The 21,643-nt window shown below is 42.5% G+C and overlaps 1 protein-coding gene across 1 annotated transcript; it reads left to right on the forward strand.

Moving 5' to 3' along the window:
* The first annotated feature begins 1,026 nt into the window (after positions 1–1,026).
* On the forward strand, positions 1,027–9,290 carry RASD2 (RASD family member 2). The gene is made up of 3 exons (XM_063154414.1): positions 1,027–1,766; positions 5,215–5,494; positions 7,004–9,290. Exons 2-3 carry the CDS (start codon positions 5,224–5,226, stop codon positions 7,531–7,533), a joined length of 801 nt encoding a protein of 266 aa, XP_063010484.1. The 5' UTR covers positions 1,027–1,766; positions 5,215–5,223; the 3' UTR covers positions 7,534–9,290.
* The last annotated feature ends 12,353 nt before the right edge of the window (positions 9,291–21,643 follow it).

Here is a 21,643-nt window from a genome sequence, read left to right on the forward strand (position 1 = left end):
GGAAATTCCTCAAAAGCTGCAGGAATTGGTGAGGGGAGGAGGCTTTGAGATGATACATACACGGTAGTTGCAAGAATCTTTGCGTTCAGCAAAGAGTAAATTTCTCAGGGGAAACAAAAAAAAAAAAAAAAAAGAGGGAGAACTGTGGGAGAGCTGAAACTGTGTTCGCATTTGGAAGACTGTGCCTCCCTTCCATTTTCTTATTGTCAAAATACCCTGAAAATAACTGTGTTTTTCTTCCTTTCCTGCTCCACCCCCAATTAGGAGTTTAAAGTAGGAAATGCTGAAGTATTTAATTTCAAATCTTTCAAAATCAAGTTTTTGACATATTTTAAAATAAACTCATAGATCGAAACTATTTCAGTTCAAAAAGAAGAACAAAAAATTCAAGTAGATCAGCAATGAAATAAACAGCAACCATGTTTCACTTGGGATTGAACAAATGCCTTGAATTCACCCTATTTTTAGTTTGTTTCTCTCTTTTTCCTGAGCTTCAGTTCCACACACTTTCAGTTTGTTTGACCTTTTTACCATTTCTATTACTCATCTCTAGTTTAGTTTTCATTTATTTAAATATTAATGAAAGAATAACAGTTGCAAATTATTCTTATTTCTTAAACAAACCACGTAAATATCTTGAGGTTGAGCAAACAGGGGAAAGCATTCCATACAGCAAAAGATTTACAGAAATTATGGACAGAAAGCCCTTACTTGGGGACTGAGTCTGTCTGCTGCTGTCTCACAGAAAAAACCAGCAGGGAAGTACAGAGCTTTTAGAAACAGCTTATGAATTTGCAGCTTGCTAAGTAAATGAATTCTCTGTGTCCCTCATACGCATACACTAACTCATTCCTCACAAATGCATACATACAGGTCTCTGGTGGAAAGACAGGGAATGTGCAGTCTGCAATGCACATGAACTTTCTGTTTAGAGGAGAAAAGATTTTTCCAATAAGCACAAAATCCCACCCCCTCAGCACCCCTCCTTCCCCTGTGTCTGACACTGACTTCAAGGGAGGAGTTGAGCCAATTATCTGTGAGTCCTACAGAAGGAAAATCTGCAATTTGCCAGTAGTTGTGAGAGAGAGAGGGAGAAGGGCAGGGAGGGAAGGCAAAAAGACTTAACTGGCAAATGTAAAGAAAAGCCCCTTTTATCCTAGAGAGAGAATATTTTAAAGCAAATCTCAGACCAGAAGAAAAGAAGCCCGTGGGAAGGGATGAGCCAGGCAAGATCTGGAGAAGCATAGGGTCACCAAAGCCAACTTCCATGCCGACCCTGATCTTTCTGCAGAGGATCTGAGGCAGCACAGAGGCAGGGTGGGCCAGCTGGATGCACCCACTACCCTGCACGAGTAGGTGCTGCTCCTGAAATTCTTTCCCCACAGTAGAGCCTACAAAGTACAACTTGCAAGAAAAGGCAGTGAAAGAGAGAGAGACTCTGCCTCTCCTTTTCTTGAACTGAGCCTGTGAGGAAAAGAGCTCATCTGCCCAAAGGGAAAAACTGCCACCATTCTGAGACTCTTCTTTAGCCTAAGTCCGTTGCCTGATCCAGTACTTACATCCATGGGGGAACGCCCTCTGGAGCCCTGCGGTCCTTCCCAATCCTGCTAAGTTCTTGGGAAATACTGGAGAACAACTGAGCCCAGAACAAGCAGCGTGGGATCCACAGAACAACAGCCTTTTACAACAGCAGCCACCTCTGATTAAAATTATCAGCTTCATCAGACTGCACCAAGACCCAGGACTGCTCCTCCTGGGAAAGAGAGGTAAGAAATCAGCACGGAGTTTGGGGTGAAAATAGGAAACACACATGCCACAGGAGTGATTTCTGGTGTGCATGAAAACAACAGGGACACTAGCAGTGAGTAAGAACTGACAGGTCTGTTATGCATGTTACAGTTTGTGTCTGTCTTGTCCTTTTTAGCCGGGTGCAATGATTAACACTGGGGTGGCAGAGACACAACCAGCAGCTGAAGACAGAGGAGTGCAAGGGAGGTAGTTCAGAAGTCTGTTCATGAATGGGGAGTTGTAGGGAGAGCATACACCCTAATGGGAGGGTGGAGAACTAAGGGGCAATAGCTCTGGGTAGGGTGAATAAAGAATATCTTCCTTAGGTATCTCCCTACAGGTGCTCAGGCTCAAATTTGTCAGTAGCTCACCGGCATTCAGACAAGTGCTCTCCAGAGCATACAAAAGCAGGTTCATTGTCATTCATTCTGATGCCTGCCTAAAAAAAGAGAAGTGGTGCTTAGCTGGTAGAGGATAACACAGGGAGTCAAGAGAAATGGAGTTTAATGCTGATTTTGGACTGTGGTTTCAGCTTTCTCTGGGCAAATGAGCTTTTCCCTTCATTTAGTGTTATTTAGAGACAACATTAATTGCCTGTATTTCTATAACATTTTGAAATCCCTGCACTGTACCAATATAAACTTTCTAACATCAAGCCAGTACATAAAGCAGAAGGTACCACCGAGAATTAATCTATGCTTAAGCATTTAATAAACTGGAAGGAAAAGATGTAGATTAAAACCAGCTGGAGGTTGTTTGTCTCCTCATTCTCTTCTGATTGATTTCTCTTTACTTAGTACATGAACATGTGGTGTCTCTCCGTTTCCTTTCCACTGTCTTAAATCTTTTTCACTGTATGAGCCCCTGTGCTCCACCCTGCCACTCTTGGGTGTCAAGGCTGAAGTTTCATTTCTTTTTCTGAGGAGGAAAGGAGACAAACTGTGTTGAACTAGAGAAAAACTGAACGGAGGGGATAAGAAGAGAAGGCTCAAAACAAAAATGTAAGCTCCCAGTTCAATGGCACGCTCTGAGTCAGGTTTGCAGCAGAGGTGATGAGTAGCAACTCCACAAATTGAAATGCTGGAAAGCATATTTTACTTTGAGGGAAATGAAATGCAGTTAAGAAAGCACAGGAGTCCTCTTGACTGAAGGCCTTGACATGTGGAACAAGGACAGTGTAAAGTGATCAGGTTCCTCAGCATGCATGTTCTGTACAGGACATAAAAGGCATTTGCTCAAAATGCATAACTGCTCTCTCCCAGATGCTTTTGCACTGAATTGTACAGAACTGCTCTCTAGCAGGTGTAAACCACACAATCCACTTGCCCTCATGCAGCTACACCGGTCCATCACGGCCTGGAGAGCTGCCTCGCCTCTAGATACTGATCCTGGATGGTAAAGTAGTTTGTAGCTTTTACAACTCATCTGTTTCCCTGCTCTTCTCTGCCAAATAAATAAGCCTCAGAGGGTGAAAATAAGCTTTTTTTTTTGTCTGCCCATGGATGCAAAACTGTATTGGAGTGGCTAGGGATAGTGTACATGGCAGTGTTTCAGAGACTGAATATGGTATTTCTGCACTATTGGAGATAGGTCCTGGGTAAATAGAACACAGAATCCAGTTCAAATACCAGCTGTGCTCCTTGCTGTCATTTCTGCCACAGTAATCCCAACAGTACCATAATTCTGCATGTGTGTGTCCATCCAAAAAAAATGCCATTTGTGTTCTGGCATTTATCTGGCTCTAATATTAGGCTGTCCTGCCCTCTGAATGTAATTCAGAGTATAGGTACTCCAAGGAGACCATTGCATTTCTTTTGTGCATTAGGTAGGGCTGAATATGCCATTGTTGTGCTGCAAATTATGGCAATAATAATAAATAGTCATGTTTTGCTGTTTCCTTGGGCTATAGCACAGAGCTTGTAATGATGCTGGATCAGAATTCCAGAGACTTCTTTATTTAGCAGTGACTGTATTTTCACTGCTGCTTTGGTGCTTAGCACATGTTAAACAAAGTAAAATATTTTAAGCTCTTCCCTGAGATAATTGTCAGGTACATAAAAGCTTTGGAGATAAAAGTCACTCAAGGGAAAGATAGGAATCCAGATCTGGACCCAGAAATTATCTTTCTGTGTACATAAAGTACTTGCATTGTAATATTAAATAAACAACACCTAAGTTAAATAAATGGCACAGTGGGAACTTGAATATTCTTTAATAAGAACATAGTAACCAAAATAAACTCAGTCCAAAGTGTGCCTCCTTTGCTGTAACAGCTTTCCCCACACAGGGGCTGTATTTTTCTTTCATCACACAGTTCATTTGAACTGGTACACTAAAATAGTCTGAGCAGCACTTTTTCTTTCCTACCAAAGTTTCCTGCATGTGAGTGCTATGTCAAAATGCAGTCTCCAGAGTCTCTAGACTCATTTTAGATGTCATGGGTTGGAAATCTTGTCTAATAGCTATTTAAGATGGCTGTCCTTCATCTTTTCTCCTGCTTGTACTTACCACCCGTGCTTGGCAAAGCCAGTGGCACCTGCAACATCTGCATGTATAAAGACTGGAGCTCCTAAAAATAATCAGTGTTTCTGCAGTTCCAACCATTGACAGCCATCCTGCTGCAACAATGATAGTTTGCTTATAGGGAGTTCCCACACTACCAGGCCAAACAGCAGAATTAAAAGCTGTTTTCTAAAAGGTTACTGGAGGCACAGATCTTTGAATTTGTCACTAGCCAGTGCTGTTTTGTGGCTCACACTCCCTGCATCAGCAATTAATATTGCATGGGGCCAGTCATTTAAAGTTACTGAGATGTCTAGCTTGCACTGATGTTAAGCATGATTCTTGTTTCTGTCTGACTTTTGGCTGATCTCAGAAAATTAGTATTAAGCACAGCTCCTATTTAGGCAACCACATGAAGCAATCTAGGTTCTAATGGCAGCTGCAGTGGCTGTAGTATACTGGGGAATCTGACCTCTATGTTTATGTATCTAAATGAGAACCAAGTTCTACTGAAAAATCTGGTAAAATGTGTGACACAGATGGTGGGAAGGAACTTGGTGTCTCAGATGAAGAGCAGCTGATAAATTCAGCCCTTAATGTTTAAATGTGACAGCATATTATAATTCAAAAGCATGTTATTTTCAGTGTAAATGCCTTCATTTTTATACTACTTTAAAAGAAAAGAAAGAGCAACAAAAACAATAAAACAAAACAAAACCAAAACAAAAAACCACTCACTGAAAATGAGACTGGAAAGTTTAAGCATTTCCAGTGAAAAAAATCTCCGTGTGAACCACTGATTGCTCTGCTGTGCAGGACTGTGCTCCAGAGTGCTCTTTGGCAAGCTGGTGGTGAGGAGCTGCCTTATTTTACCCTCTATTTGCTTTGTGATCTTTCCTCCAACTCTGCTATTTCCTCTTTCAGGACCAAGCAATGATGAAGACACTGTCTGGAGGAAACTGCAACCTGAACGTGCCAGCCAAGAACTCGTACCGCATGGTGGTGCTGGGAGCCTCCAGGGTGGGGAAAAGCTCCATCGTCTCTCGCTTCCTCAACGGCCGCTTCGAGGATCAGTACACTCCCACCATCGAGGACTTCCATCGCAAGGTCTACAACATACGGGGAGACATGTATCAGCTGGACATCCTGGACACCTCTGGGAATCACCCTTTCCCTGCCATGAGGAGGCTTTCCATCCTAACAGGTCTGAAAGTCAGGGGGAAGGTCATAAGGACAGACATTAGCTTGAAACATGTAGCCTGGGGATGGCTGATTTTTGGGACATAGATAAAGGGATTGCTTGATTTAGTGCAAGATGCATTTCTATAGAGTCATATTTCCTGGCTGGCATTTCCCAGCACTATAAAGAATGCATTAGCCACAGTAGAGAAGTCCAGTGGGTGAAGGTCTAAAATTGAGGTTTTCCCTAATCCATCTACCTTCCCTTCCTGCTTCGTACTTTTACTGATGTCACAAATAAATGGCTGAATGCAATTCTGTGGGTATAAAGAGCAGCAAAGGGCAAATTAAGCATGTTGTTGTAGGACACATACAGTGAAAAATAAATATAAAATGCACAGGAAGGGAATTCTAACCAAGAAAGTCCCAAGGATTTTTTTATTCTGAAAATTTCCAGCTGGATTTCCTTGATTTAATATTCCAGTAGAAGGATAGCTTTACTTTTACCCTTTCTCCTTAATCTGCATCTAATCAAATGTGTTTGAAGACAAAAAAAGGGGAAATGGTGGGACCATTTTGCCTCTTCTCACTGTCAAGCCATTCCTGTTTGAGCTAAAATATATTTTTTAATTATAAAAGTGACAGTCGACGTATACTCAGCCACAGCTCACAACACACCTCTCTGGATTCACTATCCACCTTTCTAACTGGCCAGTGAAACATGACATTCACATCTGACAAGGCTAAAATCCATATTCAATGAGGTCCTAGAACCAGTTTCTGGGATGCAAATGTACGCTTTAGTCCCTGAAAGCTCTCTTAGCACGTTCCACACAAATGTCATTCAACAGCCAATGATTTGCCTTATTTTCTACTTCCTATTCCTATTTCTATTTTCTATTCCTTCTACAAGGAATTGTAAGTCAGGAAATGTCAAGAGGAAATGCCAGGGGATGTGTGTCATTATGTATTATTTTTTCATGGTCTGCTTCTTTGAGGAAATAGAATGATAGCAGAGCGCGCTGAAAAACCTCTCATTCCTGACTTGGGTGTTCAGGAGTGATTAGCTATAAACCCTCAGTTCAGGTGTACCTTCATGTATTGTGTAATCAAAGGGTTAAGGCTGAGCAGCTACCAGCTCTCCACTCTTTCTGGTGTCAGAAGAGGATGTGTTTTACACAGAGATACAAATGAAAGGAAATAAAAAGAAAAGCAGTGCAGCAGAGCTGAGATAGAAACATGTCTACAAAAGAGATAAAGGCAGGCAATAACTTGCAAGCCCAGTACAAACTAGTAATGCAACTGGATATGACTGGAGTAACATCATAACCAAAAGTCTTTTCCATAGTACTATAGAAAGATGTGGGGAGTTAAATGAGAAGAACTAAAGTACAACCGAGTGAATAGGTGCCAAAGACCAAACAAAAAATATGGGGAGGAGATGGAAATAAAATAATTGCTTCTTAAAAATTTGCTTGTCTGAAACTGGTTGTGACCAACAAGCCTTTACAGTATATATATTTTTTAATTGCAGGGGATGTTTTCATCCTGGTGTTCAGCCTGGACAATAGAGAATCCTTTGATGAGGTCAAGCGACTCCAGAAACAGATCCTTGAGGTCAAATCCTGCCTAAAGAACAAGACAAAGGAATCAGCTGACCTCCCCATGGTCATCTGTGGCAACAAAAATGACCACAGTGAAATCTTCCGCAAGGTACGCACTGACGAAGGTGAGAATCTTGTCTCCAGTGATGAAAACTGTGCTTACTTCGAAGTGTCGGCCAAGAAGAACACCAATGTGGATGAGATGTTTTATGTCCTCTTCAGCATGGCCAAGCTACCTCATGAGATGAGCCCTTCCCTCCACAGGAAAATCTCCATCCAGTATGGTGACACTTTCCAGCAGAAATCCTTCCGGATGCGCCGAATCAAGGACATGGATGCCTATGGCATGATCTCTCCCTTCGCTCGCCGGCCAAGTGTCAACAGTGACCTGAAGTACATCAAATCAAAAGTTCTCAGGGAAGGGCAGTCCAGGGAGAGAGAGAAATGCACAGTCCAGTGAAGGAGGCTTGCGCTTCTGTCTGAAGACAACGTCCACGTGCAGTGCCTTAAAGAAAAATGGTCAGTGGAAGCAAAGAACAGGCTCATGGGGTTTATTGAGAAAACCTAACAGGGAGAAAGGATAACTTCCTGTGGATTCTGCTGAGTCACAAATGTAGATAACATCAACCTTGAAGAGGACTGGGAATAATCATACAGCTGAGATACAAGTGCATTTTTTTGTCTTTGTAATGTAGCTCCTCTTCATTCCCCTTTTTGTTTGAAAAATAGAGTCCTGAGAAGTGAAGACATTTCAACCTTATCATTACAAAGAAAATAGATCAAAAATGCACAGCATTAACAGTGACCCAGCATGCAGCTCTTGCCAAGAGAGAGAAGGTTATATGTGTTCATGTGTGTGTATCTCTGTGTGCCCAAGTGCACGTGTGCATGCATGTGTGGAGCTCTCCTTTTAAAAAGTAGGACTTGCGTTTCAAAGAGCAGCAGTCTTAACTGAGCATTCCCAGATTGGGAGTGGACTCTATATATGGATGCATGACTTTCACTCACTTCTGAGGGCACCTCCATTAAGAATTTGGTTTTATGTTTGTTGGAACAGTTACCATTTGACATTGACATGATTGTTGGTTTGTATTATAGTTTTTTTTTGAGATTTGTTGGGTTTTTTTATTGTCTGGGGGTGAGTTTTTAGCAAAATCAGATGGCAAGCGCATTTGATATTAAACAGTGTCTGCTTTCTACCAGTGAAAGGTGGTTTTCATCTGTAACACTTTCTAATACATACATTGACTGAAAGTGAAATTATTCTGCAAAAAGCCAATGCATTTGGCTGCTTTGCAAGCCTGGTGTGATGTTTTTTCTCAAAGCAGCCACACCAATTCTGAGTTTCATAATACAAATGTCACTCTTTGCCTTTCTGGCCACTGGACTAATGATTCCTTTCTCTGCCTGTATCAGTTGAGAGTGACCAGGCTTATATATAGAATCAGACCATTTCAGAGGCAGGATTGGATTCTTTTTCAAAAATAAGAACTAAATGGTTATAGGGCCAGCTCCTTCATATTTCTTCTGCTGACATGCTTCTAGTAATTTTGTTCATGGTTTCCCTCACTGTCCAGTAAAGGTTGATCATTTGCACTGCAGAAGTCCTTCAGAACAGAAGTTTTGTCCTGGCTGTTCAAACAGGATTGAACTGACTGGTCAGATAAATCTGGGGCTGTCCACTCATTTCTTTCCTTTCTCAGGCTTCCTTATCTTCAGTTCTCTCCCTGTTCTGCTTCTGGCTCCTGTTCCCCCACAAAGTCCGATATATTCTCTTAAATGTGAGCTTGCCACTCTTGCTGACTGGAATGAGATGTGTGCACACATATCTGTGGGCAAAGCATGGCCCCGAGACAGTTAACAACAGTAGAATATATATGTTATAAATACCTCAGAAAGACCTTCAGATATATTGTCCCTCCCTCACCCTCAAGTTCTGTGTTTGGCTGCATCTGCCTTGCTGTGTCCTGGGCAGACCTGTGAGCTAGTTTGTGCTATAATTTGACAGGAAACCAAGAATTATGATTGTCTGTAAAAATTAGCCTCTGGGATTCAAAGTCCCATATTCATTTATCAACTCCACCCTTCATTGGTACTGTATTGGTAAAATACACTGTTCTTTTATTCCTGTTGCCAGGGCAGCACCTTTCTGACCACATCTCCCTTCCTATCTATAAATATGTATATGGCTTATGATTAAACCTGATTTATTTATTAGCTGTGTCCTGGTTTGGTTGTTTGGTTGCTGTTGTTTTTTTTACAATTTCTCCAAGAACTGTGAGGAAGGTCCTGTGTTTATGTTGTGCAGGTGAATCTAGGTAAGTGAGTTCTGGATTGAGAGCCCTGATTAGTTCTCCAGTAAGTTCTGGAAGAGCCTTTTATGTCCTCCAGACGCCAGGGGCTACACATTTTCCTGTTCGGAACAGAACTGTGTCTATACCCATATCTATCCATCAATCACCTTTTTGACCACTAACTTATATATACAGATATCTGCAGAGGCAGACAGTTACTTTTCCCTAAGCTGCCTCCAAAATGAGAGAACAACAACTCTGTCCTCCCTGCACAGAGCTGACGTGTTGATCTCTGGTGCAATTTTATGTGGTCTCTGCAGAGACTTCGCTGTTTATCTCAGCAATCTCTCCAGGTTACCATCTGTACCTCCCACTTCTGTGAGTCCTGGTCCCTCTGAGCACATCCTCACCACCCGACTACTCCCCACCCAAGTGCCTCAAGGACATGGAGTGGGTTTGAAGTTGGAATGAGAAAGGCATAAATAATGGATATTGATTGGGTTAAGGGACCCTGGAATACTAAATGAGAACTGCTTGCCCTATAGACCATGCACTTCCTTACTGACCCTGCACCTGCTCTCCCAGGCCTGCAGGATAAAGCTGAACTTTTAAAGAGTCTTCAACATCAAGTCTCTGTCCTTGTCTTATAACACTGACCTTACCATTATTTTCCTTACTTTTCCACACCTCCACAAACACAGTCTTTCCATCTCCACAAAGACACCAGATTTCCACACCCTTCCATCTTCTCCTATTCCTGCCTCTTCCATCATGGACACAAAGCCACCCAGCATTGAAAAGCAACATTGCAGTGACAACAGAGGCACCAGTGTAGGGGAGGCTGAAGACCAAAGAGCAGGTGCTCACATATGCTGGATGCCACAGGAATGCCAGTGATCTCCAGCTGCATAGTCCAGCTGGGCCAGCTAATGCTCAAGGTGAGAGGCATCTGAGAAACTGGCTGGGAATGAAGGTGAAGCAGCATTACAGTCACCCACAAAAACAAATGGCAATAAGCAGATAATCTTATTAAAGTAATCCTAGTCTTCTCATTGCATTTTGTTACTGATGGTAATTGCTTTTGAAGTTAGATTTTCATGCTCCTGAGGACATTTTTTTTTTCTTTTATTGCATCATTACAGTCATTCTATTAATATCTATATCTTATTTGGGCTCTAAAAGTGCTTACAGCCCCTAAACCAGACAGTATGTGTATCAGTTGTTTATTCACAGTTAGCAGCCATTATGTTCTGTGGAAAGACCAAGGACTGGGAAGCAGAGAGCAAGGCTACCTTCCTGCATAGGCGACATAAGGCAAGGCAGGAAGAGGAAAGAATTGTTTCTTTCCTGCTAACCACTGAATGCATCTGGCTATAGAACAGAAAAGGGAAGAGCTTCATGGGAAACTCTTATTATGTGTGTTCAAAAACTGTGAGACCCTGAAAGAAGCCAAGAAGAGGCCTACAGCCAGGTCCCAGAGGCACCACCAAAAAGAGAAACCACCTCTTTTTCTTTTTTTTTCCTTCCTTTTTTTGTTTTTTTTTTTTTTTTTTTTTTTTTTGGGTTTGTTTGTTTGTTTGTTTTGGTGTTTTTTGTTTTTTGTTTTTTCCTTTAAGATTCAAGAAACCTGCATGGAACTTACTGCAACCCAAGAAGTCATGAAAATGCACAGGACTAAGGGCAGGTCTGGAGGAAGGAATCTGTCTGGAAGAGATGCTAAGAGTACCTTTACTTGGTCTTACCTGGTGTAATTAATTTGCTTTATTCCCACAGCTACCTCATCCTACATTGCAGTATATAAACCCTGTCGCTAGTGATGCAAAGCCTTGCTTAGGGTTTTTGTGTATTTACTTTCAGGACAACAAGCAGAGACCCAGTTGAGGATCAATCACAGCTCTGGAACAGGACTAAGATTTATTTTTTATATTGCTCAACACAGCAAGATAGTCCTTGTCCTGAAGAAATTACCAATCAACACATAGGAGCTACTATAAATATTGGCAAAAATCTAATCAAGTCACAGGGTCAGAACTAATCAGGAAGGAAACAGTGATCCTGGTGAATTAAGTAAAAAACAATCTGAGGGTGGAGAGGACAGAATGAAGGCCTGTTTTGACATCCAAAGGATTAAATTAGGCTTCTGTTCTGAAGGATCCCCAGGAGAGCTGCTGCCACCAGGCCAGCCTGATGTTAGAGAGGCTTTCATGATGCAGCCTCACAAAGAGCATTGTCTCCCTGAGACCCTGGGGTCCAATATGTCTGATTGTTTGAGAGGTCAAAGGTCTTTCACAAAGGCAAGTAGGAAATGGTGGGATAATTTTTTAAAGGGCAGCAGAAGAGAGCTTCAAAAGGGTGCTCACAAAGGGTGAGCCACAGGAGGTTGTCCAGGTAAATAATCGAAAAGATAGGCTAGAATGTAAGCTATAAAATGTACCTTTCATCTTTATTTCACGCTTCTCTACGCACAACTCAAAAAGAAGACATTTTATTTAGCCTTCTTTTCCTTCCTCAAATGTTAGCCGCTGCTTACTGCTGCGTAGAACCCACCTCCCACCTCTCATTACACCTTTTTTTGCCTTAGATTTACTCTCCTGTCATCTACCTTATTATGGACTGCTTTGCTAACCCTGTCTTAGTATCTTGGCTAGGGTAGAAGGTTACAAGAAAAAGTGGTTTTGAAGTAACTGATGATTATTTAATTTGATTTGAAATCACTGTTACATTCAGGGGCTTTATTGGCATTATTGTTTCTGTAAAATTACACTGTGGCAGGCTCAGATTAAAGGATCTCCTTGAAAAAGTATAGAAAACATGATATAATGTACATTTTCCCCACTGGTTTCTATAGCAACAGCCTTTTCTCTGCTCTCAGAAAGAGCAGGGAATTTGCAGGGGGGAGATGAGTAGCAGTAGCTCTGCCCTGCTCAGATCTTTCACTTCTGAGTCCTCATGGGAAATTTTCCTCCCTTCAGTTTCTCTTATGTGGACAAACAAAGACCAACAGCCAGAGCTGCTTTGCAGACTACTCTATATGTCTTGTAAAGCTGTGGGATGGATATTTACCACAGACAAGAAAGTTTTATTGCATGATTTCCATTTCCATGATGTGATTGTCATCTGGGGCATTGCTCCTGGCACAGTGCCTGATATGGGGAATACACATGGCAAAGTGCTATGAAATACAGGTATGGTTCGAGCTAACTGTGAGCCTTCACCATCTCCACTCTTCCCTGTGCCTGTCAGGCTCACTCTGAGCCTGAGATTTCCCAGAGAACCATTTCCTTTTGCATCATGGCAACATCAGCCAAAGACCTTTCCTTGCCTCTACCACCATTTGTCATCCACAGTGAGCAGAACCACGCTAAGTCCCAGGCATCGTGTTCCTAGAAAGTTATTGACAGCTTGGAAGGAGACCAAGAGCTAGCAAGAAAAACATTTTATGAGCCTAAGGGAATTGACTTGAGTAAGCCTTAAGAAAACTCTGAAAGGGATAACTCTGTGCTATGCAGGCAAACAAACTCTGAGAGAGCCTGGCTGAAAACCCCTTGATGTATTTGAGGTGGAGATGACAACTGAGACAGCTCTTTTTTTAGAGTTGGACAGGGGGATAATCCAGTGGGAACAGGAGTATTAAGCAGGAAAATGTAGGCAAGACAGAGCAGATTTTAGAGCAGTGGAATCTACTGGAAAATTTAATTTTCTAAGAGACATCAGTAAAGTCCAATTAGGAAAAACACTGGGAAAAACACTGAAAACTACATGGGCAGCAGGTATAACCTGGTGCTGGCCGTGGGCTAGGCTGACTGAGCCAGTAGGTTTTCTTGATCCCACACACCTGTTTCTGTGATGGACCCTGAACCCAAGTCTGCTTCAAAGAAATTTCCTCAGACTATCTGCCCTCACTGCACACTCCCAGTCCCACAAGTGGAGGGTTGGTAGTTCACTGGTTCTCTCCCAGGAAACCACTAACAATAGAGACAACACTTCTTAAGTCAGACCCTGTTTTTTAGAGCATTTCCACAAAGATCCCTGGACCACTTGGAGTAAACAGCTCCTTCGGTGAATAGTCCATGAGCAGCTTTTTGTGCATTTGTTTATTGTTCAGAAGTATTTGATGACTCATTAATGCAAATGGGTCCTGTGCTTTAACTGGGGTGGTTAACTAAGATTATCAGTTCAGATTAAACAGGAAAACAAGGACAAATGAGGCCACTGTGTTTCAGGACATCATGTAGCAAAGCAAAATAACATAAAGGAAAAAAATCCAACTTGAGTATGTGTCCCCTCATTACTCTGACCTAGAGGCATTTCAGACAGACTGTATTTATTCAAGAGTGTCTTCTCACAAGCATTTGGCTTTCAGCAGTTAGTACAGAACACTAATTCACACATTAAAACATTGAATATTTTACACCTTTTCATAACAATATGTCTTGAGTCTATATTTTGAGGTTAAAAAGAAGCAAAACAAAAACCCCCTACAGCTTCCAGAGTTGTGGCCAATGAATGGGTGGTGATGGACAATTCCAGCTGCAAGAAACAATTCCTTCACACATTGGGACCTTATCTGGAAAACTAGACAATACTATTACACTGGGACTTGTGGTCTTTTTGTTCCACTGGGTACTCAAACCACACCAAACCACAAGAAACACATTTCCAGCAGTGGAGCTGTATCTTGCATTTCAGAACGCACTAGCATCAGGACTGTGACAGATCCCAACCAGTTCTTCAATGTCTCTGCAAAGCTTTCAGGAGCTTCAGAGCTAAAGAAAGCTCAAGCTGGTAAAATAACTGTGTGTTAGGTAACTTGAGTTTCTGTCTTGTTCCTCAGGTTGGAGATCTAACCACCCCTAGGAAGAGTTCTACCAGTTTCCACACCCTTTACATAAATCAGTGTCTTGGTTTCCCATCTCTGAGAGAGGGCAAATTGCACTTGTGGGATAGCTGAGAGAGGATAAACATCATCTGGATTGCGAGGCACTTGGGTACCACAGCGATGGATAAACACGTTAAAAGGTGAAGAGGCAGACCGGAAACAATAATCACCTCAATCAGCAGCTGAGCTGCTGCAGTGCCAGCTACACAGGAGAGCAATTGCACTCTGCACAATCCCTGCTTTCTGCTCTACCTACAGACTGGTTCTCTTCAGCATCTGCTGGGCTGGGAAGTCCTAAAAGCTCCAGGATTAAAATGACACTCTGGCAAGCCCCTGTCCCTCAGCCACTACCTATCTGTGTGCTAAGCAGGAGTGTGCTGTGGAAAGGTTTTAGCCCAGGGACCCTTGGGTGGATGCACAGTATACTATCTTCTCTCATCCTCTCTCTGATGGAAAAACCAGTGTCTCAGGAAAATACAGCCTTGTTAAACACAGCCTGAGGGGTTAGATGATGGCATGGGTAAGATCAGTGGCAGCGCTTTTGGTTGATCCAGGGCAGAATGTGTCATCTTTTCTGTCACAAAACAGTTTGTTCCTTGCTGGGTGGCTCACTGCCAAGGTAACAAATAGAAGTTTCTAAAAAGAAATAAAATAAAAAAGGAAAAATAAACACAGAGCAACGACTTATTCTGCAAATTGACAGGAGACTTGCCTGAGGCAATGGATAAGGGGTGACAGGGATGAACAGCTCTCTTGTGGAGTCTTATTAAAGAGAGGAGCAAAGCTCTTCTCAGATACTCTTTATGAGATGCTGCCATCTGGGAGAAATCTGGATTGCCAATTATCAGAGAGAACAATTCCAGCTGGCCACAACACTGTGAAGGTAGAAATTATCTCCTTACACAATGGCACTGACTCAGACTGCTTGCAACTTTTGTCAACTTTGGGGCAGTTACACAAGGTCTGCCATCAGCCATAGTGCTATTTATTTGTATTATGGAGTCCTGCCCACAGACCAGGACCCCATTATTCCAGAAAATATATAAATGCACAACAAATAGGAAATCCCAATGTATGCAAACACAAGGGCAGAGTCCTACTCATTATCTCCTGCCCTCCACAGCATCTGTCTTATATCCTATGATGGCTTCTACCTGTTTCCTACCAGTATCTTATATGCAACCTAAAGTGACAAGAAGCTTTTGTATGCAGCTATATTAACCCACCAATTTCCTGGTGAACATCTGAGAGCTAATTATTTCAGTGAAGACCTCAGAACTACTACATTGTGGCAGTAGCAGGATCCGGAACCTAATGTGATTTAGTAATTCTCTACCTTCAGGTGGTCTCACTGGAACAGAGAAAGCAGGTGTAAGGATTATACACTGCTTCCAAAAAGCTCATGGGATGGGTAAATTCTTTATTATTCTTGCACTGGTTCCTCACAGTGTTTCCCAGTTGTCCTTGCCAAGGAGACTTCTCTTAGGCAAACAGAGCATCTCTGTGGCTTGTTGTAGTCCAGTTGTTGTGCCAGCCCCAAGCCAGTTGTGGCTCATGGTTGTTCAGACCTAGCTCTGGACTGTGTCTTGAGACAAGCAGAGAAGCCCTGTTACACCAAGCCATCGTGAAATCTGAACCAGGGCAGGAAGTGAGGCAGCCATGCTGGCATTGCCAAGTCATGGCAAAGGCCTGCTGACTGTCCTTTCCTTTGGTGACCAGATGGTATCTCAAGGAATGTGTGCCCCTCTCCTGCCTGCGATCTGGGACCTCCCATAGATCTCATGAGAAAGAAATGCATCATGTACTGCTACGAGCAGGGTATGCACACACTTTTGAAATACAAGTTGATAGAACAGACATTTTTAGATTGATTTAAAATATAACACCTACAGAATTTAAATCTGAAAGCAGTGAAAAAGCACAACGACTCCTCAGTAAGCCCTTTGTAGAGCTGTAGTCCAAGCAAGAGCTGCTATTTCACCTTGACCTCCCAGAGAGAAATACCTCCAGCACAGGCTTTTAGAAAATAGTTCACAGTACCCTAAAACTTTGTTTCCTCCCTCCACAGGATGATCATTGGAGAAAGGACTGCCCTTCCATGGTAAAACCCTGACAGATGAAAAAGAATCCAGCCAATGGAGAGAGCCCTGGTGGCAGCAGAATGATGTGCTCTGCTAGACAGTGAGCAGATGTGTAAGAAATGAACACGCTTGACTCAAAGGAGAGCCTTACGGATGTCTTCTATCCCTGCTTGAGATTTCACATCTTCCCCAATGAATTTTCTCTTTTCAGACAAGAATTCTGCCAAAGAGGAAAATGTCTGAAAGCACCTCATTAATTAAGGAGCCTTGAGTTTTGATGATTTTCCATGAAACTTCAGACTCTGAATTGACTTCTGAAAATGAAATGAGCTTAGGCTCACTTAAGCACTTTTTCAACTTCATCCAAATTGGTTGAGTGAAGAAGGAACATTTAAGAACTGAGATTTATGAGGAGGAAATATTGTTTTGAAACAAAATTCCACTAAAAAGAAAACTGAAAACATAAGTGACTTTGCTTGAGAGGTGCTTTAGTAGTGAAGGTTTTCTCAGCAAAACAAGAACTGAGAGGCCCTTCTGCTTTGCCATTCATTAACATTAGAAAAACAAATTTAAAAAAGAGAAGCTTTCTGTTTCTTAAAAGAACTAAGAAAAGGAGTGTATTCCCAAGTGAAATGTTTAGTTTTAATTTTTTCCCATGGCATCTTTTTGTCAACCAAGAATTAAAAGAAAATGGAGGGTAGAACTCCAGGAATAATCTGTGCTCCCACCTGCATTTGTCTGGCTCTGTATTCCCTACATCTACCTTTTACCTCACTGGCTATAGGAGAATATGAAGGAAGAACATATAAAGCAGCCAATTTTGTTTTGACTAGAGGTATGTGGGTCCTGACCCCAACACAGTAGAACATCATCAGCAAGTGAGTGATAAAACGATCTCTAAATTAGTTCTATGGTTTGTGTCTGCCACTATTCTTAACTAGGAAGGTCCTGTCCTCTTCTATTCACTCCAAGTTTTTATGAAAAGCCCAGAAGGGAAAGAGAGTACCTGTTATTTCTAGCCCTGGTAAACTTCAGGTGAAAGCTTCCTCTTTTTTCTGCTTAGCCAGAATGAAGAGGGAATCAAATGTCTCTGTTGAGCTGGGCTGATACTGCCAGATACTTCCTTATTTTGCATGTCAGACTCATGCCCTGTCCTCATCACCTGCATGTTGTTGTTACTGCAGTGCCATGTTTGTACCTCCTTGATGGCTTTTAGTCCATGACCTTGATGTATGCTGAAGCCTGCAACGAGAGTCTCCACAGATACAGACACAGTCTCCACAGCCTATTCCCTTTTGGCATGTCTAGGGAGGAGACTGAGGAGAAAAAGTCTTTTTGTATCCATGGCACAGTGACTCTTCTCTGCAATATGTTGTGTTCCACCTCAGAAAGCCATCAGATGTCATTTCATGCCATGTCACACAGAGCGACAAATTACTGCTGGAACTGAGGACTTTCCCCTGTCTTGTCTTGCTTCACATAAGTCAACACTGATGCCAGGCAAAGCATTAGAAACTGTATGGTAAACAGCCTAGATCACAGGAATCTTTCTGAAATTCCAGGCTACAGTGCTTATCTTGTCTGTGTCCCATACAAGACAGAACTGTTTTGGTCTGCAGAGAAATGAAACTTTTGATAATACTCTAAAAAGGGACTTGTGATATGCTCCAACAGATGCATGGTGTTTTCCAACAAGTCCATTGTAGGGCACAGTCCCAGACCATCCCAGAAATAAGTGTACAGCCAGCCAAAATGACTTTAACTTCAGAAGTGAGAAGTCAAGTGAGAGCAATTTGGAAGTCTGGCAGTGCTACACCAGGGCAATTATGCAAGACTTGCTTGATAAACAGTGCTATGTTCAAACAGTTTGGTTCTGGGGTACTTAGACAAAAGTACAGCTGAGCCCAGAGTTTAGGGTCAGTAGCCTCAGAGGGACCAGACTATGTTGGCACAACCCTAACAAGGTTCCAGGGCAAGTTTAGGGACAAACTGGACTTTGAGACCATGCCAGCAAGGCAGCAACCTCACAAAGGCCTGACATACGATAACTGGTCCCCTAGTTGTCCGCTGTGACAGGAAACATCAGAAGCTCATCCCTTGACATGACTCCAACTGAATATGGGCATTAAGCCAGAAACTGCTCTGTGGTGGGATGTACAGCCTGCCTCTTTGCCAGGAACTGAGTATGTCAAAAAAGGCCAGGCCAAGGGTGACAAGAGTCGATCTTCAGGTTACCCCACTACAGTGAAAGACAATTTACTTCCTGAAGCCTGGAAGGGACAGACAAGAGAAAAAAACAAAAAAGTGGGCAAAACATGGGAAAAAATAAGCAGATGGGGCTGTCACAGGGTGAAGACTGTCCTGTGGACAGGAAATGTCTCTCTGGAATAGTTTCAAAAGTTTCGTTTTCTGCCTGTGTTCCAGAGGCCAGAGGCAAGAGCCTGACTATTTTTAAAGATAAGTTTGACGCATTATGAAGGACCTTGTGTGACATGATAGGATGTTGCAGTCAGGAAATGGACACCCTGACCCAGGAGAGGCATTCCAGCACCACACTCCTGAGCTTGGGTTCTGGCTGCTACAAGCTTCACTCTCTTTCTCAAGAGGAGATGGGAAAAGAAATTAAAAAATCCAAAAGCCAAACCTTTCATTTTACTCAAACAGAAATAAGTCAGAAGGAAACAGGAAACTTTGAGAAGCAAACTCAGATGAGCAAACAAATATCTAAGGGTGTATGTATGTCAGATGTCCTCTCTAACTGAGTAGTGGTGCTAATCCTGGGTTCTGAGGTTTGACATCAGGCCAGCAGTAGTAGCTGGGCTCCAATGGCCTATGACTTGCTGAGTTGATGTGAAAGCACAAGCCCATGCAAGGTATTCCAAAAGTCTGTGCCTCCAATTAGGCTGTGAGAACATGCTGCCAGGGTGAGCCCATACTAGCATGTAATCTGATGCAGGCCCAAAAAGCTGGAGGTGTTGATCCTGAATGCTAAACAAAAACACTGGAAACTAATACCCCAAAGACTTGGTCTTTTGTATCTTACCATTAAACTTGAGAAGCTGAACAGTGGTTTAAAGAGACAACTTACCTGTTGGAGCTATAGGTCTCATGCTTGGCTAGAAGTCTTGACTGCTTTCCCCAGCCTGGGGACCACAGCTTCAGAGTCCTTTCCTGGTCACAGAAACAGCAAATGCACATTCAGGCAAAAGGACACTACAAAACAGAAGCCACCAAGAAAGCTGGGACAGTTTCCCACCTGGACAATTACAGTCTCCAGTGTTCTGCTAGGAAATGGGGTGACACAAGCCTCTGTCCTGCAGATAGGAACACACTGTATGGGAGATTTCCACTGGGTGTTTCTTTTTGCTCTGGTCCATCCGGATTTATTCTGCCTCCATCTTCCCTTCTTCTCTGGTCCATTGTCACCTCCCATCCTGACACAGAAGAAAGGGCTTTAAGGTGGAAGCTGTGTTATAGAATTCACAAAATCAAATGCTCAGAAGCAAGAGACGTCTTGGTCACATTAAAAATTAAATGGTGCCAGGTTGTGTTCTCAGACTCCAGAACTGAATCACCCACTCTTAAATTATAGTACATTCCCTGTCACTTTTTGACCCAGACCAAGGAGGGGTTCTACCAGGCAATGTCTTTAAACTGTCTGTGATTTAGCCCGGGCCAAGAACAATTCTTCATAAGGAGTTTGCAGCCAGCCAGCCTCTTCTGGAAGGTAACGACATTTAATGTAAGTAAATGCAGACCTTTCCATTCCAGTTGGTTTCAGTGCCAAAGAAAGATCTTACATTTAGTTTTCTAGTACAGCTGTAGCCTACAGTATTGTTCAAGGAGCAGGGCAGAAAAGACTACAGGGTTTGGAAATATCTCTCATGCAACCTGCTTATAGTGTGAAACAACATCGTCCTTCACATCTCTGTGACAAAGAGAGCTGTGGCTGCTTCCTTCATCTCTATCTCTGTTTATTAAATGGCTCATTGGTAAACTCATGGGAATAAACTACAACAGGCATGAAACTCACCTTTATGGAAGGTAAAGCAGAGAAACAGCAGCACATTTCTGTGTCTAGGGCTCTGGAGTAGCAAAAAATATAGGTAGGGGGGAGGAGGAAAGGAAGACTGCTCAAAAAGAAATGAGATATGAGGGCAGGTCACACAGGGCAAGGTTGCTGACTCTAACCATGAGTTAAGGGTCTTGGGCCAATTTACATTGCCCAGCTGATGCTATTCAAAAAGCTTACATGTACAGGCAAGTCAAGCTACAAACTTTCAGCTCCATTCATCTTTTGCATCAGAAGTACTTGGAGCACAACAGCAGTAAATTAGTGCCAGCTCTCCCACTGAGATAATTCAGAGGATCTTTTCCTGCCCAGCAGGGTCTGATTTTTCATGTAGATTCCATATTGTGATTAATATGGAGGCATTTTCTCATGTAACAGGGGGGAAAAAACCCAAAAATACTCTAAAATCTTCAACAAATAGGGCTTTTTTGGAGAAAACTTGCTTTGTTTCTTCTTCTCTTCTCAGTGAACTATTAATTTAAATGAAAAACTGTGCCTGCAATGGGCAATGATGCAAAGAGATGGATTGATCCACCCTATTTCACTCTTGCATACCTTTTGGGGAGCATGTACCTTCTGAGTGAGACTTGTCAATCACCTTGGTACTTGATATTGTCCTTACCTCCCACACCACTGATTAGTGTCACTCACTGAACGAGCAGAGAGGGCGCGGAGGCAGATTCTGCCAACAGCAAGAAGCTTACTTCAAATCAAACTTGCAAAATACAGCCTAAGATTCATGCCATGTAGGTGGAGGGAGGAGGAGAGGAACACATCTTTTCCTTGAAGGACTCATGGCTTCATGGCTGCTTTTTTAACTTGTAAAAAATAAACTGTCTAGTTTAAGGAGGAAAAGAGAGAAGGTAGGTTGGTTTTTAGGACCACTGTGTGGTAGTAAAACAGCACAGGGTGAAGGGGTGAGGGATATACCAGGAAACTGCACCACTTGTGGAGGGTCTCTGTGAAAGCAGGTCACCCAAACCCATTTACCAGAGACAGCTAGATTGTTTTTATGAAATAATTTCCACATGGCAGGAGCCCAAGGGACTCTGCAATGTGATGGAGAGGTAGGGAAGGAAGAAGGAGAGAAGTGGGAGGCTGGTTTTCATGTCTGCATGTTGACAGCCAACATCTTGGAAGCTTGATGGAGAAGTCTTCTGCTAAATGTTGGCCTAAGAAGAGGTGACACACGGTAGCTAGAAATGGTGTGGAGCTGCAAAGAACTGAACTGGTATCTCTCCAAA

Source organism: Melospiza melodia, chromosome 4 (genome assembly GCF_035770615.1).
Source record: "Melospiza melodia melodia isolate bMelMel2 chromosome 4, bMelMel2.pri, whole genome shotgun sequence".
Classification (NCBI taxonomy): domain Eukaryota; kingdom Metazoa; phylum Chordata; class Aves; order Passeriformes; family Passerellidae; genus Melospiza; species Melospiza melodia.

Excerpts from the sequence above, each read along its gene's own strand:
- RASD2 (XM_063154414.1), top strand. The coding sequence starts at position 5,224 with ATGATGAAGACACTGTCTGGAGGAAACTGCAACCTGAACGTGCCAGCC. Across the intron at positions 5,495-7,003 it reads GAGGCTTTCCATCCTAACAG|GGGATGTTTTCATCCTGGTG; the intron begins GTCTGAAAGTCA and ends TTTTAATTGCAG.